Raw genomic sequence first — 25,833 nt, forward strand, 5'->3', positions numbered from 1 at the left:
CTCTTAAAAATGTTATTTTATATTCCTTACGTTGTTTATCTAAAAATGAATATATTATTATAAGTATTTAATTAGAAAAGCTTAAATTTGGCTTCTTTTTTCTATCACTTTAATAACGTGATTTATTTGTTAATAAAATAAATTAAAAATAAAATTGATTTGTTTATACTGATCAGATTTATGCATTTTTTATGACAACATCTCTTCTCAAACTTTTGAAAAATTTCTGGTGGTAGTCATAAAGTTGTCATCCCTTTTTTTCACAAGGATACCGGGTACTAAAATTCATGTATGCAATCAATATGTCAATGTTTTCATTTATTTGAAATGCATCAAACTAAATATTGCATCTCAAATAACATGCTTTATTTAGTTAACTGCATTTTACGAGCCTAAGTGGCGTCTAAGTCTGTCTCAAGTGGAGTTTTGTCAAGTGGACAACAGAGTAGAGCACCTGAAGAGACAGTGAGAAAGAGAGCTAAGAGAGCGTTGTTATCACAGCTGAGACCTACGTCAATTGGTGTTACTCTCGAAGGCGCCTTATCGCCTGTTGCCCTGTAGCATTTATTTCCTATATTGTCATTTTTTCAAAAGTCTGCGTCTGAGCCTCTTATCGCAGTGCTTTGCTTAGTGCTCGCACTTAAAATAAAACAATACCCCCCTGTCACAATGTGTGTGCATGAATGTTTTTTCCCCCAGATAGCTGAGCGAGCAATGCCAAAAATAGATTCAAAAGTATTCTTTTAAATACGAGTATATTTGACTTTTCCCCTCCTCCCGAATGAGACAAATTCCAAATTCCAGTGAATATAGAAAGTACTCGTAAAGACGTTAATACCTATGATTCAAAAATGCATATTGACAACATTCTGTATCGTAAGTTGAAAATACAATTCTAATTGAACTTTACTTCATTGGGGGAGATATTAAGTATACGTAGCTAGCACGCAAGCATCATTAAGTTCAGCAGGTATGCTAACATTGTAGCTAAATACGTAACGCCTAGAAAGCTTTGTTCTTGTATAAGATACACAAGATGTTAAATTATATGCTGATATAATTTTAATTGCAATGTAGGGCAATGATTATAACCTGTTTCTTAAGTGAAGGTAGAAATTACTTTCTTGGCTTGCTGAAGAGCAAATACTCTCTTACAGAAGCAACCACGTATTTAATTCTCCTTCGATTGTTGATAATAATTGCTATTTAAAACTGTTGTGCTTTTTTGCCGTTCAATGAAGCTGCTAGACTCGTTTGCAAAGAAGCTTAATGGATTCAGCCTGCAATCTTAATGAATAATAAATCACAAGATCTTCCACTTTAATAAATACACAAGTATCAATGAGGCAAGTTTCTAGTTAAATTTAAATGCATGCTAGTGTATTAAGTATTCGTTTTTTATTTCGTGTAGCGTGTTGCTTTCTTGTTTTTGCTTTTTTTTAAATTAATGGGATCATTAAAACAAATGCGCCATTTTGTATGTCAGCTTATGTCGTAAACAAAAAGGCCGCATGCAACCCGGTTAGCCTTACTGCCAAACAAAGTTGTCTATACTCGCACACACAGTTAGATGCTTAACCGGGAGTGAGGCTTTTTTTTTTTTATATTTAACTGGCATTTCAAGTCATCGCTATAATCAATGTAGTTCAAGGTTGTCCTAAATGACCTTGCTGCGATTATTAGCAAAGTTGTCTAATTTGGAAAAGAGTTGCAACGGAGTTTCTAAGTATAACTCAATGTGGGAAATTATTAGAGTTGCAATTGTTGCCAAATACCCAAGATATGACTTTACCTTTTCTATTCTGAGTCATAAGTAATCCATATGTAATAGATGAAAATACTCGAGAGATGACTTTACCTTTTCTATTCTGAGTAATAAATAATCCATATGTAATAGATGGAAAAGAGCTCAAGGGGACTTTTTTGAGCATAACTCAAAAAGGGGAAATTCTTAGAGAAAATAAATATACCATAACTTTCACAGTTGCTTCAAAATACCCAAGTGATCATTTAGTTTTCCTAAAATCTATAATAATGATAATTATAATATAGCAAGAATATATGTGAAGAAGTTACAAGTGAGTTTCTAACTATAACTGAAAGGGGAATTATTCCATAATTTACATTTCTTTTAAAATACCTAGATAAAAAGTAATTCATATGCAAAGTATAAAAAAAAATATTAGATAGAAGAGTTAATAAGGAAGTTTCTACAGCTAAAACTGAAAAGGGGGAATTCTTAGAGATAACAAATAGTCCATAATTTGCAATTTAATGTAAGTGAATAGATGGAAAAGAGCTGCAAGGGAGTTTCTATTACTGAATAGGGAAATATTCCATAAATTTTGCAGTTGCTTTAAAATTCCCATGCGATTACTTGCCTCCTCCTACCCAGAGTCATAAGTAATCCATATGCATTAGATAAGCTATGAAATAAATTCGTATTTCCTGCAATCTGAATTGCAAATGCAACGTGTTTTTTCCATGGCAAAATGCAAATTGCAACTGCGAAGGCAAATGCGTGTTATTGCTACAACGAATTTGCATGGTTTTTGCGTTTTCATTTTCATTTGTCATATTTATGTTAAGTACACACAAAAGTGCCAAAAACCAAAAACCGCGATTCTTGTAAATATATTGCATAAATACCGCTAGCAACCTTGCGCAATGGCAAAGAGTTGAAGTCAAGAGAACACAAATAACAACAACAACAACAATTGCGGCTGCATAAATTCTTGTTGCAACTGTTGTTCAAGTGTCGTTTGGCGTGTGTTTCGCAAAACAACAACAAATGTGAGTCATTTACTTGTTTTTGGGCATAATCATTTGTACAATGTGGAAATCATTGATATGTTTGGTTGCTTACTATCGACAGCATAAACTGAGAGACAACACGAAAAAGAAACGAAACGAAAGACTTCAATGCAAGCAACAAACTTGTTTTTATCAGCACAACTACAACCAAAAGCTGCTGCAGAAACAACAACAACCAACAAACAAACAACGCATGGCATGACAAACGGCATTCGACTGCAAAGCTTTCGGCAATTGCAAGCCAAAAAAGCTTTTACGCTGCACTCCACCCCATTGGGCAAAGAGCGCTGAGCATGCTCAACACTGAGCACTGAAGCTTACTCTCGTTTTTGACGCTGCGCAGCTGCGTCGCTGTCGGCTGTCGACTGTCGTTTGACGCTGGCGTTTATCGTCGCTCAACGTTTACGTTTTGTACCTGTATATCGGGTTTTTTCTCAGTTGTTGCTGTTGCTCGTTCGTTTGTCGCAATTCAAGCTGAGCTTGAGGTTGAGCTTTTACGATAGCGACTGCGACTGTGACGCTGACTGACGGTGTTTTGATGTTGCGCCAGCTAAACAACATCTTTTCAGTGTGCGCGCATTTCAAGTCTTCAGTTTCTCAGCGGCTTTGCTGGCGTTCAAGTCGTTGCCTTTCTGCCGTTTGCCGTTTACCGTTGACGTTTTAGCCGTTTTGCCGTTGCCGTTGCCGGGTGCGTTTACTTACAAAAGTCCAAGAATTTTGATTACATACAGTAGCAGTGTAAAGCCGACTAGTGCGCTGTGTGTATGTGTCTGTGTGTGTGAGTGTAAAAGTGTGCTTGTATATGTGTTAATTTAACTATTTTGAAATGCCTGCGGTAGCCTGGCAAGCAAATATTGTTGTTGCTGTCGTTGCTGTCGATGCTGTTGTCGCTCTCGTTGTTGTTGCTGTTGTTGTCGTTATTGGCTTGCCTCTCTCTTTCCTTCTGCTTAAGCAACAGGCAACAAGTGTGTGTGTATGTTATGCTGTGCTATGTTACACACACGTTTGTGCACGTTGTGCAGTGTGGCCGTACTGTGTATGATTGTGTGTGTACTCGCATTCCAAGACAATTTTTGCTTGCAGTAAAAGTTGCGAACTAAATTGCCAAGAAAGCCACATCGCTAGAAAAAGACACACATATGCAAATGCACATACATGCAAATTGATGTATGTAAATGTATATATATCTGTGTGGTTGTGTGAGTGGCGCAAGACCTTGCCAGTCAGCCAAATGTAACCAAATTGAACATGCTTATTGACTTTAACTGCGCTCCAAAGCGGAAAATCATTAAGATACATGTGTAACCAAAACACACTCAGACACTCAAGGCGATGTACATACATATATATATGTACGTGCATAGAGCGCATTTGTTGAATGTGTGTGTATGCATGTACATACATATGTACGTGCAGAGTTTTTTTTTATATGATTACTTATGTGGAAAAAGTGAAATTTCGCTGTTGACGCCACGAAGAAGCAGCCACTCAAAACGAACTAAAAGCTAAACATCAAAATCAAAGTGAAGCGCGCATAACATTCGCCTGCCTGTAAATGAAATGAAATAAATAAATAAATAAATACATGAACTGCCAAATCGCTGACCACATAACAAAACCACCACAAACTCACAGACAAGACACTCACCTGCATGCGCACACACACACATTCACATATAAATACCATTGAAATATCCGTTTGATCAGGCAGCGCAAAGGCGACTGCCAAAGAGAGGCCATCGAGAGAGAGATAGAGAGAGCGCGTGCGTGCATGCATGCGTGTGAGGGGACAAGCCAGTGTGTGTGAGAGAGTGTGTGTGTTAAAAGCCCTTCAAAAGAGAGCGTGCAGCGAAGTTTTGTTGGTGAATGTACCATTAAAATGAATCATTTTCAAGTTGCGTGCGGTGCGACAATTGTCGCGCTTTGTCTGCAATTTCCCCACACAAATAACTTACCTGCTGCCTCCCCTTTCATCAACCTGCTACTGCTGCTGCTGCTGTTGAAATAATAACACCAGCAAGAAGAAGACGACTCATAACTGACCTACTGCCGTTTTGAGATGGAACTGGAATTGTCGTCTTGTCACTGAGACGAGTCATTGACGCCATTGTCAAACGACAGCCAAAACCAAAAATACGAAAATTTAAAATCACTTTATTGTACGTATTATCAAATGCAACAAAAACAATAGTGGAGCAGCTAGTGGCAACCGCAACATTTGTCAGGCAAGCGAGCCAAAAAAAAGTCAAATTAAACAAAAATTGTCAACAGCTTGAACGTTGTGGTTGGAGCGTCGCTCGTCGCTCACTTTTTGGCCCGGCCAGTGTCAGCAGCAGCAGCAAAAGCAGTAGCTGAAATTGGGTCAGGGTAATTGTTTACACTAAGTAGCTGCCGCTGGAGCTGCTACTTGTTGCTGTTGTTGTTGTTGTTGTTGCTGCTGCTGCTGTGTTTGTGCAACACTTAAACGCAGTGAAATTATGCGGCGCCTTGCCCGACGACTGCAAGTCAGAGCAAAGCTGTGGCAATGACGGATCTTGCCTCCGCTTTCAGTTCGATTCTCACAGTTGTCGGTAGTAGCCACCAAACAGTCGCGAGACAGCAGCGGGTATTGGCAAACTCAGTCAGCACTTTATTTGCTAATAGAAAGTAAGTTTCTATTGAAGCTGCATTCTGCTTAAGCGCAAAGCAATTTCACGCTAAGGCCCCAAGTTAACCAAGCAACCAAGCCAACAGTTGTTAATTAAACAACTACTACACAACAACGATAAATATACAGCGAAAGAAAAGATTAAAAGTTTTGTTTGCAAACAGCGCAAATTATGCTTAAGCCTGTCTGCCAACTGTTGACAAGAATTTCACTGAAAACAACGTAAAAATAACAAAAACAATTGCCTCAGATGTGCGATCGCAAAATACTCTGTAATCAGCAGGTGTTTTCTTTTTGCGCAATAACTTATTGCATAGTTTAAGGCGCCAGATTTGATAAGGAACAGTTGTGTTCGAGAAGGGAACAGTTTGGAAAGAGGGAACAGTTTCGATGTAACGTGTTGAATTAGTTGGGAGGGAACAGTTGAATAGAACAGTAGAGGGAACGAAAACAACGAAAATTTGTGAGGTAACAAGAAAAGTGCATAGTTCCAGGGAGCTGTGCCGTAAAACAGCTTGACAAGTTGCAATCTTTATCGGTATTGAGTTAATCGCAATCAGATAAATGCGGCTGGTTAGCGAAACAGGTCGTACCAGTTGTTGTGCTGTTTTGTAATCGCCATCAAGAATTTCCTCAGATCATTTGTATAAACATCGGCGTAGTTCCATTGAAATCGATGTCGATGTCGATGTGGTTACGCCTCGTTGGATCCGGCTGATCAGGCAATACGAGTATATGAGTGCTTGTTGCAATTGCCTTCCAACTCTTCGAGTTTCTAATCGAAAACAATTGCAAATCGTCTGATACGCATATAAACATGTATATATATATATATATACTATATAGGCATCGGAGAAGCTTTAAGTAAATTTGGCATTCAGCGGCCAAAGCAATTTGCTGCTTGATTTATGGCTCAATGATGAGCCGAATGATAATGGTCAGAATGTCGCCAAATACAAATTTAAGCCGAAACAAAATTGAACAACGAAAAAAAAAAAACAAAAACGAAACAAACGAAACGTAGAAGAAGCAGCAACAAATAACAAATAATAAATAATTATTAGTTAATTACTATTCAATACGCGTTTATGTGGCTCATGTGGACGTGGCTCAAGTTTGGCCTTTTGGCGTCACTAACTGTATGTGCATGTCGCGCATTTGTATATGTATCTGTAACTGGCCATTTGTATCTGTATCTGTAGCTGAGTATCTGTCGCTGTCTCTGCCGTTGCCGTTGTCGCTGTCACTGTCTCTGAACAGCAGCGACCTTCAGAGCGCACTAAACTCTGCGAAACTCACAGCGAACTCATCTCAATACGTTAAATGTGTGTGTGCTCATAAGTCGATGGCTCAAAGTACAATGTGCGAGCGCAATTTGAGTTTGCTGAACGCACAAATACCGCGCAAAAAGCATTACTTGCTGAAATTTTGAACATAACTCTATAAAATGTTGTGTTCTTATAGCTATAATATTATTTACGACAATTACTCGACTATCAACACGTTTCCTCATTTATTTTATGCATTTTTTATTGTTAAATTTTAGTTGTTTTTTTTTGTTAAATTCCTTTTTATTTTTTTAAAACTTTAAAATGTAATTAGGAACTGCAGATGAATGAGATACTCTGCAGAAAATTTTACTACCTCAAGTTTTCAGAACTCGTTTAAGTCACGGTTATAGGGTATGCTTAAAACGAAATGGAGATAAATGAGCAAAAAATAACATCAAGTTATTGTTGGTTTCCGTGACATGGTCAAGTGCTGTTTAACCGCAAATAAACACAAACCATCCGACACGAAGATATGCGTTATTCCAAAGCGCACCTCAGACGTGCCCATAAACCAAATTGCAATCCACAAAACAAAAAAAAAACAGAGTTGCGGTTTGCAGTTGTCAGATAGACTATATAGATAGCGATACAGATGGAGTTACAGATGGAGAAAGATATGCGTATCTTTGGCTGCGTGTATCTAGTTTGACGTGATATTAGATAACCGATTGTGACAGGTCTTTTTGCTCATAACAACTTCCCCAATTGCTCAACAGCAAATTCGTCGTCGTTGAATTGATAAGCGAAACAAAACTGCCTGACTGACGCATTGACAATTAAATCTTTGCGCTTTGTATTTTGATTTTTCGTAGATTTTTTCTATTGTTTCGTGCGGCGCCTGCAAATGGTTGACGAATGAGTTAAAAGCAAAAAAATTATGAATATTGTTTGAATGCTTTTAATGTTTTTTATTGCGCCTTTTTTGCCTGCAATTGTCAATAATAAAGCAGTTAACAAGCAAGCGAGCAGGCAACACGCTTTATCGAAATTATGGCCCTGGCCTCGGTCAAGGGTGTTTTTCGCCAAAATGTTATAAAAATTAATAATATTTTGCTTTGCTGCTGTTTTGATATTTAAAATGCGTATACCCATGCATATGGCTTATGAAAATTGCCTCGTGTTGTGTCTTTGGGCCTTTGGGCCATTAACAGACGTTTTGGCATAAATTTTAATTGCTTGACTCTGGGGACTTTGTGCCGGAATCAAGCTCAGTTTCTCTCCCTCTCTCTCTCTCTCTATCTAGTAGTTGTAGTTAAAGTCAAAGTCGAAGTCAAAGTCGGAGGTTAAGCGCGTCTACTCTATCTAGTAACTCAATCTGTGCCCTTTGTTGGTTTATTGTCAACATTAATAGCAACAACAGCAACAACAACAGAAACGACAACAATCGCAATTGCAATAAGTAATAGCCTTTAAGCTGAGTAATTATTTAAAAGCCTAAAACGGAGAAAAACAAAAACAAAGCAAAGCACAACAAAATATTCTAGAAAAACAAAAATTCCGAAATTTCCAAAACGATGTGTGACTCGAGTGTTGTGGATTGCTGACTGGGCAAGGTTCTTGCAAACAGCAATAACAATAAACGAGAAATATATATGAAGAAAAAAGTATAATAACAATAACAAATAAGTAGCATAACAAAAGATTGTATATCACTTTGTCTAAATGTCACATATACATAAACACATACACACAGACAAAAGCCAGTTGGGAGAGTCTCTCCAAAAGCGTATCTCTGATAAATCAGCTCAAGAAATCAACAGCAACAACAATGCAAGAAATATAATTAAAAGAAGCAAAAAAAAAAACTAAAAATAAAGACAACACAAGGTTAACACGCCCAGAAACGTGTCTAGGGTTTTTTTTAGAGGGGGGGTCTGGCGCTTCAGTCTCTTAACAAGTTTCAACTTGTCACAGCGATTGCTACACTTTTGCTTTATTTTTGATGTCTTTTCATAGACCCCTCTACATATAATTATAATCGTCATCATAATAAAAAAACGAACATAATGTTTCATTATCAACTTTGTGGAGAGTTCTGCAACTCAAGCGAAAGAGTTTTATGCATATTATCCGATGGAACATTCCACACTTTACATACGCACACACAATATCATACAAAAACCCGCCTAGTTTATAGTGGTCCCTGAAAACGAGTTTTCATTTTTTATTGATGTTCTTGATATATATATTTTGCACAATTCTAGTTGAGAACCCGAAGGCGATCTACACGTTAACAACATGAACGGACCCAAACACAAACTCTGCACAAAGCTATCCAGCACGTATCTGCGCAAATGGTGTAAGTAGAGCTTAAGAATCGTATAATAAATTCATTTAAGTGAAGGGCCAACTGCAGCCAACTTAATAATACCTCGAAGTTGTTGCTGCAGCCAACTTAACAAGGACAAGGGCACTTTTGTATCCCTTTGCTGCAGCCAACTTAACAAGCGCAGCCAACTTAATTAGAGGATGCATTATAATTGTTTAGGCCATATAATTGTGCCATCACATTCCATTTACTTAAGTCGCTGGCTAAATCCAGAAGATTTCCGTATTGTATTGAATTGAAATTGAATTATTAGTATTACTATTATTATGTGGTCTCCCAACTGTTAGTTGTGTGTATTTCCTATGATGACTGGTTAAACTGGTATTTCAGTTTTGAATTCTAATTGATTCCACTCCACACGGTTGGTATTACACACTTGTGTATTGTTTATATACAAAAAGCCAAGCTTCTCTGGGGCTGGGGTATTCGTTCGGCCTGGCATTGCGTCGCCTCTATCAAGGTCTTTACACAAAACTCCAGACACCTCAGCAGAGCTGCTCAAAGCTGAGGCGTAGCCGAGCATGTTTATTTACCTGTCTCTACATTCGATTGTTTGCACACATTCCTGGATGATTCACAGCACAATATAGTATATCTAGTATTTGTAGGTCTATTGCGTTTCTGAAGTTTCACAAATAGAAAACGCATTTTAAAGACGCGAGAGTTGATGATTAGAACTTGAAACTGGGTTATCATGAGCTGCCTCTATATTGTTATTAACTTTCATAGATTCAGCTTGCAATTTAATCAAAGCGATTCTTTAATTTATGCAATTATTCAATCAAATGATTAATAGCTAATTGCAGCTTGTTTTCATTGGATTTGCTGTATTAATAGAATTAATTATCGAAGAGAGACTTACATACGTTAGTCAGTGTGTTGGCAAACAAAGGTTAAAAGATCAAGCTACTCGTATTCCATATTATATAAGAAAGCAACTCAATGCAATCGATAGTTTTGGTCTAGACTCCATAAGACCAAATGGCCCTTGAAACTGGACCCCAATTAGTTGCGATTCGATGGCCCATTAACCGAGAACAGTCAAACAGTAAACGTGTTGTGGGTGCATTATAAGCAATGAGTTTTTTCCGAATCGGTGACGAATCCGCTTGAGACTCATACTCGAGCATGTAATGCATTTTTCGATTGATCTAGCAAGCGATAGTTTAGACTAGATATCGTATTTCTGGAGAGAATATAAAAGAGGTATGACTAATACTCTTATATCGAGTACTTAATCTTTAATCTTTAGATTAGAAGTTTCCTGTTTATTAATTTGTATAGAAAACCATATCATTTATATTCACTTGAACACTTTTTCAGTTAAGATAATTATATAACAGTAAAGATCAATTAAGTCACCCGTAAATCTATATAATTGTATGTAGTTATATTTAAAGCAGGTATTTATCGAATATATAATGTTAATTGTTGCCTAAAGTAGATGCAGTCATCGTTAATTATGCAAATTATATGCAAGGTAATAGATTCATATAGTTATCCAGCTGTAATGTGATTCGAGAATATCAAAAAAAACTAAAGGTTAATTGTAATACTGAATGATAGATGTAGACAAGCAAACTCCTACCTTGGTAAACGAAATTTATTGACAATTTCCCCTTTGGTTTTCATAGGGATGTAGATCTAACGCATTTAATTCTACTGATCGATTGTAATACTAAATCAATAGACTAAAAAATGAATTCATTCAAAAATCCACTCTTTCATTCACAGGGATAACAATTGCAATTGGTGCCATCTTGATCATTGGCGGTGTTCTGGTCGCTTGTCAATTCACGGCGTTGATCAATGCGGTCATTGATCGCACGATCGCATTACGCGTGGGCACAAAGACATTTGGTTGGTGGGCCAAGCCGCCGGTGGAGCCAAAAATCAGTTTGTATGTGTACAATGTGACAAATGCCGACGATTTCCTGAGCAACGGCTCCAAGGCCATTGTCGATGAGGTGGGACCTTATGTCTACAGGTAAGTGAGGAGTTGCTGCAACCCGTTACAATATTAAATGCTGTAATTTTTGCATTTGCAGCGAGACATGGGAAAAGGTGAACATTGTGGAGAATGACAATGGCACGCTGAGCTATAATCTGCGCAAGATTTACAAGTTCCGCGAAGATCTGTCCGTTGGCCCCGAAGACGATGTTGTGATTGTGCCCAACATTCCCATGCTGAGCGCCACATCGCAGAGCAAACATGCAGCCAGGTGACTTAACTGATCCTTTTTTAGTGCACAGACATATTAAACCTGAACTTGAATCTCTTTTCTGCAGATTTTTGCGTTTGGCCATGGCCAGTATTATGGACATTCTGAAGATCAAGCCCTTCGTTCAGGTCTCTGTGGGTCAATTGCTGTGGGGCTATGAAGATCCGCTGCTCAAGCTGGCCAAGGATGTGGTACCCAAGGAACAAAAGTTGCCCTATGAGGAATTTGGTCTGCTCTACGGCAAGAATGGCACCTCCTCGGATCGCGTGACTGTCTTCACGGGCACCGATGACATTAAGCACTACGGCATCATTGATCGCTTCAATGGCAGAACTCATTTGCCACACTGGACCTCGGATGAGTGCAATCGTCTGGATGGTACTGATGGCTCCATCTTCCCACCGCACATTGAGAAGAGCCGCATTCTCGAGGTCTACGACAAGGATCTGTGTCGCCTGCTGCCTTTGGTCTTCGACAAGGAAGTGATGACGAACAATGAGGTGCCCGCTTATCGTTTCACGCCACCCGAGTGGGTATTTGCCGATGTCGACAGCCGCCCAGAGAACATGTGCTACTGCCCAGCTGGCAAACCTTCGTGCTCACCCAACGGACTATTCAACGTATCGCTCTGTCAATACGGTAGGTGATGAGAGAAAAGATAGGCAACTAAGAGAATATTTTCTCACCTTTAAGGAAGTTTTTCCTTGGCCATCCTCCTTCCACTTTAGACTCCTCGTTCAGTTCGATTATAGCTTTCTAACTTCTCTCTTTATCTTCCCCTAGACTCACCTATTATGCTAAGCTTCCCTCACTTCTATCTGGCCGACGATAGTTTGAGGACTCAAGTCGAGGGCATCTCTCCCCCGAACAAAGAGGATCATCAGTTCTTCTTCGATGTGCAGCCCGTAAGCTTAACAACTAAATAAATTCCCTAAACTCTGCTCTACTAATCTCTGCCTTCTTTTAGAAAATGGGCACCACATTGCGTGTGAGCGCTCGCATTCAGATCAATCTGGCCGTCAGTCAGGTGTTTGACATCAAGCAAGTGGCCAACTTCCCGGACATCATATTCCCCATCTTGTGGTTCGAGGAGGGCATCGAGGGACTGCCCAACGAGGTGACGGATCTGATGCGTTTCGCCGAAACGATTCCACCCAAAATACGGGTTGGTCTCATCATCGCCTTGAGCGCGCTGGGCGTGGCTTTGTTGGTGCTATCCACGTTCTGTTTGATTCGCAACTCGCACAGACAGAGCACACTGCATTTGGAGGGATCGAATTATCTGGCCACCGCTCAGGTGGATATGAATAAGAAGCAGAACAAGGATAATGCCCCAGGAAATCAACGATATTGATGCGCTATGCGGGGTCATTTGGGACATGTTTTAGTTAGTAGCTAGTTGCGAAAGCGAATGCGATTGCGATTGCGAATGTGTTGTAGTCTCTAGAACAATATGGAGCTGGGAAGACTTACATTTTATATGTATGTACTTATTGTATATTTTTAGATGTTTGGTAGCAACTCGTCATTAAGTGCTTAACTTTAAACAATTTATTAATTACTGAATTACTTTCAAAGTGCATTAGCTGATAGTCTGTCCAAAAAATGTGGTCGTGATCGCTTTAAGTCTCAAAAAAAACATAACCGAAAAACAAATCACAAATAACATTCTACAAATTGTGCGATATTCCAAATAAGTCACAAATGTTCTACCTGAAGTTGTGTGCTTTGATTATAGACAGACCTCTTTTTTTTTAATGGACTGGCGAACTTTCCGAATTAGAAATCTATCGAATCAATATAAAAATATAATATGAACAACATTATTATAATATCAAATATATATATAATTATATGTATGTAAAACTAATGTATATCGTATATCTATATCTGTACAATGTATATGACTTTAATGTGTACAATAAATTACGCTATTATTTTAATTAGGCACATAAAAATTCCAAAACACGCATTCCTTACTCAATCAATTCAACAATTATTCGCGTCAGTTGCCATTTATGGGATGTCTTAATGTCATAATCGCTCTATAGATATACATTATATCATAGACCCTATATGCAGCAAAGCGATAAGCTCCCTCTATCACAAATTCTTTTGTCAACAATAAATGAAATTCAACAACAAATATAAGTTGACAAATAATCAAAATAATAATTAATTAAGATACATTTATTGTGCCCTTGAACAGGGTTCAACAACATAGATGAATATATTGTATAAAAAATTATAGACAGAGCTTTTAAATTTTGATTGGTTTGTGATCTATAGATTATTCCTTTGAGCAGTCGGTCATTGGAAAAAGATTAATAGGTCATTTCTTCTAAAAGATTGGAAAAGTTGATCAATTTTCTGGTTATTGACCAAACAAAATTGTTTTTCAGATTTTAAAAGTCAAATATTTTTGACCTGACAAAATACAAATATCATAAATGCTCTTGCGGACAACATGAAAATTATTATTTATTTTCTAAAGTAATAACTTATTGAAATAATCTAAGCAAACGGTTTCTACCCGTATTTTAGTAATAATTATATTTCGCTTAAATTGCATATAATTTTTTATTTTATTTAAATTTGATAACAAACAGAAAAGGTTTAAAAAGTTGAATGAACTTCTCGAGCTGTAGAACAGCGTCAGCAACACTGGCGCCATCTATTGCTCGTGGCATACAAGTTCTTAGCTTATGTTGCACGCGTTTAATACACGTTTTATACATTTGCACTAAAACATACATATAAGCAGCTAATAAAGCTGTGTTAAATCTACTGACTGGGTATCATAAAGTTGTGTTTTGATTGGATTCAGGAAATTATTCGTACATTTAGCGCCAGCAAAAAGTGTTTGCTGTAATTAATTGAGCTGACACTGCAGTTCAGTAAGCTCGCATTATACCCTGTAATCTTCAATTAAATTTAATCGTCCGTTAAACTTTGATCAAACGTATGTTTGCTTAATTGGTTGTGATTCAGTGGTTAGCTTTGTAATTGCTGATTTGGGAATTATATCTTTAATAGTAAATATTTAATAGCAAATCATATGAAATGAATCAGAAATCAATTTTTAGCTGCAATTTCTAAAATTTTTTCAATTTACTAAAATCGTTTCTTAAATAATTCAAGAACGTGTAGTATAGGGTGTCTAATAGTTGTCACTAGTGCTTAACTCATCACATTAGATTAATTTTATTTATTTTTTATTCAAGTTTAATGCCAGGTTAATATGAAAGGTGCACAAACAGCGACTCAGACTCAGACTTAACGATGCTTTGATAGAGGAGAGAGGCTATTTTTTTTTTTTGGGCCTTTGGAATCGCAGCCAGACCGGATCTCTCTGCACCGTCAATCTGAATCGAATGGCCATTGCAGCTCACTGTGATCTCCGTGATCGACTAGACAGACGAAATAGTCGTAGCCTACTTGGCACGCTGATAATACACGACTGTTTGTCTCACTGTCTGTGTCTGTGGCAGATAAGACCGCCACTTCCAATCGTCAATTGCACAATCTGCCGTCTCCGTCTCCGCCACCGACAGTCGTCATGGACAGTTGTCTACGTCTATATTGTCAGTTTTTAGTTTTCACTTATTCCCATGTGATGATCCAGATAATGTCAGATTGCCCATAAAACTACAAATTAACTAATGCAATTGCAAAATAACTATTTGAATTCGAATTTTAGCTCCCCATTTGAATTTTCCAATTTGGATTTTAAGATTTCTAATTTCGGATTCGGAAATGCCAATGGCCTGATCCATCAAGCGACAGGTGGAGTAGCTGTCTGCGATAGATCGATGGGGGGTATCTAGGCGCGATCATCAAATTAATCTTGGGGTATAAATTATAATTACGATTTGCGTAAATTCTATGGGCTTGGGTCAGAGTTTGCAACTTTATCGCTATCGCTAACATTGCGCAGCCAACTAAGCGTGAGTGCCCTCTGCTTGCTGATAGCCTTTCTGTTATGTGGATACCTTATAAAAGTTGGCGCATTAAAAGCATATGCATACGCAAATGGCTATTAAACATTTTAAAAAATTTAATTATTTATAGTTTTATATACTATTGAATGTTTGTTGAGCAAATTATTTAATAAACTGAGAGAATACTATATAAACTAACAATCCTGCAAATTTCATGACAAACGATGGTGAAACAATGCAGTTTTTTTAGGCATTCCTAGGAAATGAATTAATAATTATTTCACTTACACAATAATTTCAAATAACAATATATTATCAAGCTATACCAAAAATTTCACAAAGATCGCACGACAAACAACCGAGTTACTTGAGATAGTTGCATGGAAATGACTTTAAACCAGGGTATTTGACCGGCGCAACAGTCGCTCAACTGATAACTTTTACTTGGCTCTTGCTACATATACACAAAACATTCGCTCGTTTGGTTTTCAAACAGAACCCCGAGGAGGAAGGGACCTCGAGATAAGTCAATGTAAAACAAAAATTTTTGAAAAACATGAAAATCCAAAAGCTTGGCGATTAGTTTGAATGAATCAAACGGATCGCGTGATCTCAGCAACGCGGACGCATCAGCTGAATCGAATCTCGTAGCTTCGATCTCGTCTCGAAAGTGATCTGTGTGGAACTAAAACTTTAACCATGGCCAACTATTGCTTCTGGCTAAAGATCGTCTCGTTGTCGCTGTTCTGTGCTCTCAATCTTTATTTATTCATTGTCTCCTGTGGTTGCAATTATCAAGATGTGGTGGCCAGGGAGCACATCAAGTTCAGGCAGGAAATGCCCACCATGGACAGTTGGATCAATTCGCCATTTGGCAAACTCAAGAGCTATCTCTTCAATGTGACCAATGCCGAGGATTTTCTCAGTGGAAAAGATAGTAAAGTGCGCCTGGAGCAGGTTGGTCCCATCACCTACCACATCCTCGGCTACAACGACATCATCAATCGCACCAAGGACAGTGTGACGTACAACAAGCATCGCTATCGCCATGTGAAGTTTATGCCCGAGGAGAGCGTCTCACCGGATATTCTCAATAAAACCATTGTGCAGTTCAACAGCGTGCTGCTTGGAGCTGCTGCCCAGACTGCGCGTTCATATATATCCATTGCCACCATTGGATTCGATGCAGTCACAGTTAACGAGCCCCTCTTCCTATCGGACAGCATCTATTACTTCCTCTGGGAGTTCACGCGTCCCTCGCTGCAAGTGATGAGCACATTTTTGCCTCTTTCCAGCAATTGTGGTCCGCTGCATAATGTGAGTTAAACTTCGAAAGAAAAGAAGAATTCATATATCTTTATTTTTATTTTTAAGAAAAACAGTTTAAAAGAGTATAGAAAAAAGGGATCTCAGCTATAATTACTTCGATAGAATTATTTGCTGAATTGCCCTGCAATCAGATTAAACCTTAATGTGGTTCCTAAAACCAGCAGCATTCCGTTCTCTAATACGATACCTTAGCTAAAGCTTAAAATGACATTAATATTTATTTACTTTATTAATCCCACTGATATTTTGAAATGAACAATAGTTTAATTTCATTGAAACTTAAATTTTCTGCTTTTAATATGTTTTTAGTACTCATATATCATTCGAAAGAGCATTTTCATTTTACGTTTATAAACAGTGTTATGGATTTTAGTGTTACCTTCGAAATTATAGGCACCATTTTTATAACACATTACAGTGAAAACTCTATTGCCCGGATGCTTATCTGCACATGATTTTTGTACTTTTAAATAGAGTCTCTGCTGATAAGACGTAAGAAGACTTTGTCAGCATCTGGCCAGAGGAATAGCCAAATAATTTGTTTACCCGATAAGGGAACTTTTATTGCACACATTATTAAAATAATAGTAAAGAACGGTGCATGTTCTACTCAAACTATAATCTCCATATTTCTCACCTCTCCATACCGCAGGCCCTTAAGGAGAAGGAGGAAGTTTTCAAAGTTAACATTGGCACGGATCACGGCGTGGACAACTTCTTTCGCATACAGACTCTCAACGATGAGCAATTAATAAAGGAACAGAGTAATCGGATATTCATCGACGACAGTTGTCCCATTAATGTGGAGGGCGCCCATGACAATTCCCTTTTCCCGCCCAACATCAAGAAGAACACCTCGCTGAACATCGTGGCCAGTGAATCGTGTCGAATTCTCCCGCTGCACTATCAACGCGAGGAGGAGCTGGACGGCATCAATGCCTATCGTTATGCGCTGCTGCTGCCGAATGAGACGGCGCCGGAGTGTTTATCAGTAACGAATGGTGTGCGATTGCCCAAGGGCATGTTCGACGTGTCCAAGTGTGTGATAAGTGAGTGATAGTGAAAGTTCTAGCTAAAGTGCTTCTTGATTGATTTGATTTTGTTGTCCTGGCAGATGATGCGCCCGCTGCCTTCTCAATGCCGCATTTCTATGGCAGCAGCTACGATTGGACGGAGCATTTCGAAGGTCTCAATCCCAATGCCGAGGAGCATGAGGGGAACATTTTGCTGGAGCCAACAACGGGTATACCGATCAAGGAGAATTATCGTTTCCAGTCGAACACAATCATGCCCAATATGCGGAGTTATAGTCAACCAAGACTGAAGAAGCTCAGCTATATGATTGTGCCCACATTTTGGTACGAGTTTGTAAGTAATCCCCATTTGTCGTTATACCTTCCAAATGCAAACTGTGCTCGTTCTTTTTCGGTGTAGGAATTGGATAGACTGCCGGGATTTGTGACCTTCCTCATCCGTCTCGATGTCAAGGTATTGCCAGTGTTGCAGCCCATTCTTATGGCGCTCATGCTGCTGGGCGCCGCCTGGAGTCTGTACGCCTTGATACGATTGCGTCGGCAGCTCTGTCACAAGATCTGCACCACGGATGTGCAGCTGGAGACGGTGTTGAATCAACATCCGCAAGCGCATCCAACGTTGGAGCATGTCAAGGAATAATTTGTTGTATCTTGTAGATACGTTTTTTTAGCTGTAGCTGTGTTAGCTTCTTAGCGTTAATGTTATTTCTAGTTGTTGTTTAGGTTAAAGTGATGACTCATCAGCTTTTGTGCTAATATACGTATACGTAATCACTGTGGATTTGTCTCTCATTTCACCTTAAGTGTCAGTCGACCATATTCCCGCTCTCCGCTCAAAACCTTTTGCCTTGCCTGCGACTTTGCCTGAGGTCGCGGCTTTTTGTTTGATTCCTAGGCTCTGCTTTGCCTCATAAATTGTGTGCACAATTATTATCTGTAAGCCCAGCTACATACACACACACACACCTACCTATTCACACACGCTCGGTGCTCCATAATCACGCTCCAGCTTTGTGTGTTAGTTGGCAATGAAAACCTGTGCACACGTACTTGTACCTCACTAAAGATCTGTCCCCAGATTTATTTAAGTTTATTGAATCTTTTATTTCATGTTCATTTTATTTAAGTTTTTGTCGTATTGTATTGTTGTGTTTTCATCTCTTTTGTTTACTTTTCTGCTTCGCCTCTGTTTTTGTGGTTTTCACGCTGCCTTCCACTGAACCTGAACTTTTGCACATGTCGCCGACTTTCAAGGCAATCAACCCTTTGGGGCCCTCCATCTACGTCTTTAACCTGAACTCCAAGTCAGTCTCCGTCATCATCTTTTTTCCCTTGCTATCTTCCTCGTTTTAGTCTCGAGTCTTTTTCCTCCACTCTCCTCCCTCCTTTCGTAGTATCAGACAGTAGTCTGTTTACACACTCTTTCTCTTTGTCTCTCTGTATTTACAAATCTCTGGCTTTACTTTTTCCGGCTCTTTCTGTCTCAGCAAGTTCGTCTTGTACTTTCCCATTTGCATAAGCTGTAACTTTACAATGGTAAGTACTCAATTGGATAACGTTAAGCTTATCGATTGCATAATGTCCTTCAATTGCAATTACACATAATATAAATGTGTCGTTAAAAATGTACAAAATTATGTGGATTAGATGGTACTACCAAATTTTATAGTCTTTAATCTCTAAAAAGAAATAAAACTTTGCAGGGCTTATTACAATTACATAAAGTAGAGATAAAATATATGAATTACTATCCAACTGGTTCCGTAAATGTAAATGTGTAAAAATTACAGCTTCCTAGCTCTTAGCTTTTTACGGTGATCGCTAAAAATTCAAAAACTGTAATATATACACATTTTTAATATATTTTTAAATCTAAACAAAGCTTATTTGAAATAATAAGTAGCAAGCTCTCCGAGAATTGATGGATCGCTAAAAGAAAGAAAGAAAGCCAGCCAAGTTATTGAAAGGTTTAATCGATTATAAATGCATGTTTGCAAACCTGAAAGAAATCGCTCGTGTACATATTTGGCAACGTTCCAAGAATCGCAAATGTTAACAATACTCATTTGTTAACCAAGACCTAAAATCAGATGATGTGATGATTATTGATGAGCTTCCGAGAATAGTGAATGCCACCTGAAACGCTGATAAGAAAACCTTGTAAATCGATTATATTTTTAAAATTGTTGTGAATGATGACAGGATTTAAAAAAATAAAATAAAATAAACATGGTAACTGCTGCCGGTAAAATGTTGTAATATGCGTATAAAGATAATGAGACAATAAAAAGCGTGTTCATAATTATCTCGGCAAATTAACATAAAAGTTATATCATTTTGTTAGCTGGCTAGTGATTTATGGCCTTTCATTAGCCCCCGAAGATGGAAGCTGGCTCTTAGGGCTGTTAGTGTTTTGTTTTTAGTTTTTTTTTATTTCATGCTTTAATTATTAAGTATAACTGACCCATTGAACTGCAGTTAAGTAGACAAATCTGCGTCATTCTCATTAAAGTGCGAATAAATATAGACATTTTATGGATCATAATTTGTGGATGCGAGTAAAAAAGGCAAAGTCAGCGGCAGCAATTATCAGCTCTGATTTGTGAGTACAGTGAATACGAAAAAAATAAAACAGTTCCGAATATCAACAAATGCAAGATGTTGTGAATAACCCGATCAAGCATATACGAGGGGTAAACCCCGGCATGTAGTCTGCACAGTCACAGTGAGGAGACAGAGACCAGTTAAAAAATAAAAGCTAAAACCTAAAAGCTTTCGAAATCTGGTTGAGTCTAGAGTTTCGATGGAGAGCAGAGCGAGATAATCAAAAATGGGATTGGGATTTAAAAGTGGGAAACGCATTAAAAACGATTACAACATACGAACCTCACAAAAAACCATAAAGAGAGGCATTACAGCGATCAAGCTCCCGCTCTGTTTACATATTCAAATTTTCGTGTAGAGACGTCAACGTTTTTCCTACGAATTTTGGCATTGCCTGCACAACGTGCAAACCCACTAACGACCTAAGCAAACAGCTGTGTCAGAGGGGTCGGGTGATTGGGGGGTGATCGGGGCCAGCCAGAGTGACAAGCGATACTCGTAAACTAAGACCAATCCAGAAAACAGCAACAACAACAGCGAGCAACACAAGCAGCTTACAGACACCCTCGATGCGAGCTCGCCGAAATTTTAGGTGAAAACAAAAATCCGGTTCATTTGGCAGCTTTTTTTTGTTGTCGGTACGTCAGCGGCGGGGGGTGGCGTGCGGTTTGGGCACACTGCACCACGGCAGAAAGACCTTTGACTCGGTGTGCCCAGGTCCCCCGCCAACGAACGCCAAGTGACAAGTTGACAAGTGGCCAGAGCGAGCGACGCCGAAAGCTTTGGTCGTGTCGCGTCGTAAGACGCCAAAGCTCCTTAGTATAAAAGTCGGTTAAACAGGGTAACAGCTCGCAATCCAAGCTGTGCTGTCGTACGCATCACACATAATACACAACACAACAAAAGTCAGCGGCTCAACAACACAAAACAACAAGTGAGTACCGAAAACCACAACAATAGTCAACAACGAAGAAAGAAAGAGAGAGCGAGGGAGAGCAAGACATAAGCTCGTTGATACAGATATTAGCAGTCGAGCATGCGCATTGCGCTTAGCTTGCAGCACTTGATTGATATCGATATGTAATATTGCGTAAACGGATTGGCAACACTCTCTGTGTGCTCAAGACTGTGTGTGTGCGTGTATGTTTATTTAACGGCTAAACTGTAACAATAACAACAAGTTTTTGACTTTTGGCTTATATAAAATCAGCGTCAACTGCGTTTGCATTGATATTGATTTCAATTTAAATATTATAAGAAAAAAAAGCTTAACCGCAGCTTAGTCCAGTGACGTGGACAAAGCGAATAGCGAAATTGTGAAATCTTCAACTAAAAGAAAAAAGAGCATTAATTAGTATGCATATGCCATATATGCCAAGAGTCATTAATAATGCATGAAATGTGCTTAGCCCAGAAATGAGGCGACCAACCAAACAATCGAGAATCTCCGCTCTACCCAATGTCACAGCAAACGCCATAAAATAAATAAATAAATAAAGTCAGTTGCCAAGTCAGGAAAGTGCGAGAAGTAGACTGAACGACGCCTGAGTTAAAGAAATTTCGACCAGAGATCAGATCAAACACGATAGTATATAAAACTTATAATTGCACTAGCTAATTTGCCGCACACACAAACAACATATACACACACAGACACTTGTCAGACGTCTTTTGGAGTGAAGAATTGTTTGCATTTTAACAAAGTCGTAAAATGTATTAACAAGATTTCTTATTTGTCAAGCAATTATTCATATTTGTGTGGGGCTTTTTTTGTGCACTCTGTAGCTCTTGGGCTGCAGGGTATTATAACTCAACTAGATCTTGGGGACTATAAAAGCTAGAGACGCTGAATTCAAAGACAGTACTTCAAGAAGTCCTCTAAGTAGTTCAACTTTATTTCCATATTAAAAGAAATCTAGGTGAGATCGTAACTTTGAGACTAGAAACAAGAATTTCGAAATACTGTAAAAAAACATATTTTAACATTTTGAATTTCTTATTTTTCAAAATAGTTCAAATTTAAATGAGAATTAAAAGACTTTTTTAGAATTAGTAAATTTTTAAAATACAAACTTTAGGGAGTTTTGCAACACAACGATTGTAAAATTTTGAATTTAGATAATTTAGAATAAAAGGAAAATTTTAAAGTTTTAAATTCAATGGGTATTGAACTTTTAAGTTATTAAATAAACAAATAACAATGTCATCATTTAATAGATTTCCTTCAAAACAAAAAACAAGAGAATAGGGTTTTGAATGCCATTAAGTACCAAATGGTTTCTGAGAACTAGCAAACAAACTATTAATCAATTAACAACTTCATACTCGAACATACTCGACTATACATTACTTCCCTGTTTTTTGTTGCATACAGTTGTATAACCAAATAAATTTGTTTACTTGCAGCCTGAACAAAATGCGTGCTTCGTTGGCCATATTGATTGTGTGCGCGTTTGCCGGCTTGGCAGCTGCCGCTCCACAGAAGGAATACACGAACAAGTTCGACAACGTCAATGTCGACGATGTGCTGGGCAACCGTCGTATTCTGGGCAACTACATCAAATGTCTGATGGAGACCGGACCCTGCACGGCGGAGGGTCGTGAACTGAAGCGTCTGTTGCCCGATGCCCTCGAGTCAGAGTGCGCCAAGTGCACTGAAGTGCAGCGTCGTAACTCGAACAAGGTGATCAACTTCCTGCGCGCCAACAACGCTGCCGACTGGAAGAAGCTGCTCGACAAATACGACTCGAAGGGCATCTACAGGGCCAAGTACGAGAAGAACCATAAAGCTTAGGCAGTGAATAAGAGAGAGAGAGAGGGAGAAAACTAAAAATATCAACTAAAACTTCTTAAATGTATACTCGTTATTTAAACTACACAATAAACACTTGAATTTTTCTGTCTCATACCTATAAAAATAATTCAACGCAAAAATTTATTCCAAACTTGGAGCAGGGTTAAATGGAGAAGGATTACAGCTAAATCAGATTATAGCCATAGTTTAGCTTAGGGTTAATAGAGTCTTTGTTATTTGGACTCTTCGTTAATCAGATCGATGGCTCTAAAATGATTAGCCACATTGATGGTCCAATCTGATTGTTGACCCGCCGTAAATTCCTTCTTGAAGCGATAGTTGCAGATGAACACCTTGTCCTGATACTCTGGCATAGTGCTGAATGGAAGAAAGAATTATTAAAACCAGATTCAAGATAAAATTTAAATCAAGATAAGCCAGGTAATAACTTCTTTACTCACCCCATATTCCAGGGTATTTCCTCGCCGCGCTCACGCATCTCGGACAATCCACGCATTACGTGAAACACCATTGTGATTTCTACCCAACGTTTCTGCAACTGATCGTTGGCATCGTCGAACATAATGCCAATCTGATAGGGAAACGATAGATAGATGTCGCTCTCATTGATCTCTAATTGTTTTCGCTGCGTCATCGACAGCTTTTGTACCACGGGCTTCAGTTCAGCAATGGCATCGGCACTAACAAGATCTTGCAACTGATTCAAATCGCCGCCCGTCAATTTCGATGAAACCACCTGGCCAAGAAGGAGTCACAATTAAGGAAAGTGTTTCCTGTATGTATTCGGGTCATTTCATAGACTTACCTGCAACGCTTGTTTGGCGCCATAGATGAAGTCTTTAATCTGAAACTCGCTGTCGAAATATGGTCGAATTATAAACTGTACGGTTATCCAATTTTTAATTGTGTTTAATGCCGATGGCCAAATGATCTCCGGAAAGTCCATAAGACGAGGTAATTGTTGGTTGCGGCTCGTTTGCTTCTTGTTGGGGGCATGTGGCAATGTGGCATAACAGCGCATTTTTGGTATGCTTGCCATGGTTAGGCAGCGTCTTAAAGTGTGTTGCATCTTAAATGGCGTTTAATAACAAGATTTTTTTTAATATTTTGGCTATGCCTTCAACTTTTATCAATCAGCTGTTTTTGTCCACTGCTATCGATAGCAACAGCATTTCGATAGGCTTTGTCGATATCACATGTTATGCAAGTGGACTGTTACCAACACACTGTTGTATTTTACTGTGAATGGTCATACTCGGTATAGCAAGCAGCTTTTTGACAGAAAACCAACTCGAAAATGGCAGTCACTTCCGTCTGTCAAATTTTTCTTTCTTTCCCAGCCACGACGAGCAAGGGTCGACAGCATGAGGTATTGTGAATTTTCGAAATTTGTGTGTTTACTGCGCATTTGTGGTGTCAAAATAAGTGAAAAATGTTGATTGTCGTTATTGCTTTCAACATAATGTGGCACACGATGAGTGCAATTCAATTAAAGCGCAATAATTGTGAAATAACCTGAACGTGTGGTGCCCATGCACACTCACGCACATACACACGCTAATGTACACACACACACTCATATGAGCAGAAAAACTCATGGCACGCTGTTTTATTAATACCGGATTTTTATACTTGCAGTTCTCTAAAGCTCCAAAAGAGGCTCGCAGCCTCCGTACTGCGATGCGGCAAGAAGAAGGTTTGGTTGGATCCTAATGAAATCAATGAAATCGCCAACACAAACTCGCGTAAGTAAATTTTTGATTGCATTTCAATTGTGAACAGTGCGTTAAAAGCACATTTAATTTTTCGTGTGCTGCAGGTCAAAACATCCGCAAATTGATCAAGGATGGTCTGATCATCAAGAAGCCCGTCGTCGTGCATTCCCGCTTCCGTGTGCGCAAGAACACTGAGGCCCGTCGCAAGGGTCGCCACTGTGGTTTCGGTAAGCGCAAGGGTACAGCGAACGCTCGTATGCCCACCAAGTTGCTGTGGATGCAGCGTCAGCGTGTGCTGCGTCGTCTCCTGAAGAAGTACCGCGACAGCAAGAAAATTGATCGCCATCTGTACCACGATCTGTACATGAAGTGCAAGGGTAATGTGTTCAAGAACAAGCGTGTTCTCATGGAGTACATCCACAAGAAGAAGGCCGAGAAGCAGCGTAGCAAGTTGCTCGCTGACCAGGCTGAGGCCAGACGTACCAAGGTGCGCGAGGCACGCAAGCGTCGTGAGGAGCGCATTGCCACCAAGAAACAGGAACTCATCGCTTTGCACGCCAAGGAGGATGAGATCGCTGCCAAGGCCGCGACTGCGGGTCATTAAGAGGTCGTCGTCGACGCTTTGCTAGACAAGGCACAATTAATGATTAGTAATTGTTTTAACAAATGAAATAAAATCGTCATTTTAGTTTGGCCGAAATGATTTTGTACAAACGTGGAAAAAAAACTCCAACATTGTTCTTTTTATCCAATTGGAACAACCTAACGGCGCACTTGCATTGTTATTGTTATATCAAAAGGATAACAGTTGTCAGCCGCAATATTAACCAATTGGGAACAATTTGAAATTGCGCTTAGAATGGTCAGTGCTACCAGCTATCGATAAGCGATTTGTGTTTTATCGTTTCGTGTAGGTCTTATCGAAATGTCTAATCGATTTACCGAAGATTTTGTTATCACTCAAACAAACAATTATGCGACCCTTTGAAGCTGCAGTTCAATCTTAATTTCTTCATTCAAATACAAATCTCATTAGTTTAACAAATAAAAGT

The 25,833-nt window shown here is 38.8% G+C and overlaps 4 protein-coding genes and 1 long non-coding RNA gene across 5 annotated transcripts; 3 read left to right on the plus strand and 2 right to left on the minus strand.

Annotated features, from left to right (window-relative positions):
• The first annotated feature begins 3,354 nt into the window (after window positions 1-3,354).
• LOC132794059 (uncharacterized) lies at window positions 3,355-18,426 on the plus strand. Its single transcript, XM_060804284.1, has 11 exons — window positions 3,355-3,502; window positions 8,997-9,091; window positions 10,856-11,108; window positions 11,170-11,343; window positions 11,411-11,982; window positions 12,127-12,248; window positions 12,311-12,691; window positions 15,936-16,601; window positions 17,266-17,662; window positions 17,728-17,981; window positions 18,048-18,426. The coding sequence occupies exons 2-11, from the start codon at window positions 9,031-9,033 to the stop codon at window positions 18,285-18,287; spliced, it is 3,120 nt and encodes a 1,039-aa protein (XP_060660267.1). The 5' UTR covers window positions 3,355-3,502; window positions 8,997-9,030; the 3' UTR covers window positions 18,288-18,426.
• Window positions 18,427-19,302: 876 nt separating this feature from the next.
• LOC132792087 (uncharacterized) lies at window positions 19,303-20,941 on the minus strand. The gene is made up of 3 exons (XR_009632971.1): window positions 20,534-20,941; window positions 19,647-19,791; window positions 19,303-19,576 (listed from the first exon to the last, which is right to left on the minus strand). It is a non-coding gene; the product is annotated as an uncharacterized LOC132792087 (long non-coding RNA).
• A 114-nt stretch (window positions 20,942-21,055) lies between these two features.
• On the plus strand, window positions 21,056-23,172 carry LOC132792082 (ejaculatory bulb-specific protein 3). Its single transcript, XM_060801311.1, has 2 exons — window positions 21,056-21,185; window positions 22,658-23,172. Exon 2 carries the CDS (start codon window positions 22,668-22,670, stop codon window positions 23,043-23,045), a length of 378 nt encoding a protein of 125 aa, XP_060657294.1. The 5' UTR covers window positions 21,056-21,185; window positions 22,658-22,667; the 3' UTR covers window positions 23,046-23,172.
• Window positions 22,836-24,232, minus strand: LOC132792075 (m-AAA protease-interacting protein 1, mitochondrial). Its single transcript, XM_060801302.1, has 3 exons — window positions 23,872-24,232; window positions 23,507-23,802; window positions 22,836-23,423 (listed from the first exon to the last, which is right to left on the minus strand). The coding sequence occupies exons 1-3, from the start codon at window positions 24,133-24,135 to the stop codon at window positions 23,279-23,281; spliced, it is 705 nt and encodes a 234-aa protein (XP_060657285.1). The 5' UTR covers window positions 24,136-24,232; the 3' UTR covers window positions 22,836-23,278.
• A 96-nt stretch (window positions 24,233-24,328) lies between these two features.
• On the plus strand, window positions 24,329-25,441 carry LOC132792077 (large ribosomal subunit protein eL19). Its single transcript, XM_060801305.1, has 3 exons — window positions 24,329-24,435; window positions 24,705-24,811; window positions 24,886-25,441. Exons 1-3 carry the CDS (start codon window positions 24,431-24,433, stop codon window positions 25,383-25,385), a joined length of 612 nt encoding a protein of 203 aa, XP_060657288.1. The 5' UTR covers window positions 24,329-24,430; the 3' UTR covers window positions 25,386-25,441.
• The last annotated feature ends 392 nt before the right edge of the window (window positions 25,442-25,833 follow it).

This window comes from Drosophila nasuta, chromosome 3 (assembly GCF_023558535.2).
Source record: "Drosophila nasuta strain 15112-1781.00 chromosome 3, ASM2355853v1, whole genome shotgun sequence".
In the NCBI taxonomy this organism is placed as follows: Eukaryota; Metazoa; Arthropoda; class Insecta; order Diptera; family Drosophilidae; genus Drosophila; species Drosophila nasuta.

Bases quoted from the DNA above. Each gene is read 5' to 3' on its own strand.
- LOC132794059 (XM_060804284.1), top strand. From the start codon at position 9,031: ATGAACGGACCCAAACACAAACTCTGCACAAAGCTATCCAGCACGTAT. The intron at 11,983-12,126 runs GTAGGTGATGAG...ATCTTCCCCTAG, and splicing joins CGTATCGCTCTGTCAATACG to ACTCACCTATTATGCTAAGC. The intron at 12,692-15,935 runs TATTGATGCGCT...CGAATCTCGTAG, and splicing joins ATGCCCCAGGAAATCAACGA to CTTCGATCTCGTCTCGAAAG.
- LOC132792082 (XM_060801311.1), top strand. From the start codon at position 22,668: ATGCGTGCTTCGTTGGCCATATTGATTGTGTGCGCGTTTGCCGGCTTG.
- LOC132792075 (XM_060801302.1), bottom strand. From the start codon at position 24,135: ATGCAACACACTTTAAGACGCTGCCTAACCATGGCAAGCATACCAAAA. The intron at 23,803-23,871 runs GTAAGTCTATGA...CTTCTTGGCCAG, and splicing joins GCGCCAAACAAGCGTTGCAG to GTGGTTTCATCGAAATTGAC. The intron at 23,424-23,506 runs GTGAGTAAAGAA...TCTTCCATTCAG, and splicing joins GAAATACCCTGGAATATGGG to CACTATGCCAGAGTATCAGG.
- LOC132792077 (XM_060801305.1), top strand. The intron at 24,812-24,885 runs GTAAGTAAATTT...CGTGTGCTGCAG, and splicing joins AATCGCCAACACAAACTCGC to GTCAAAACATCCGCAAATTG.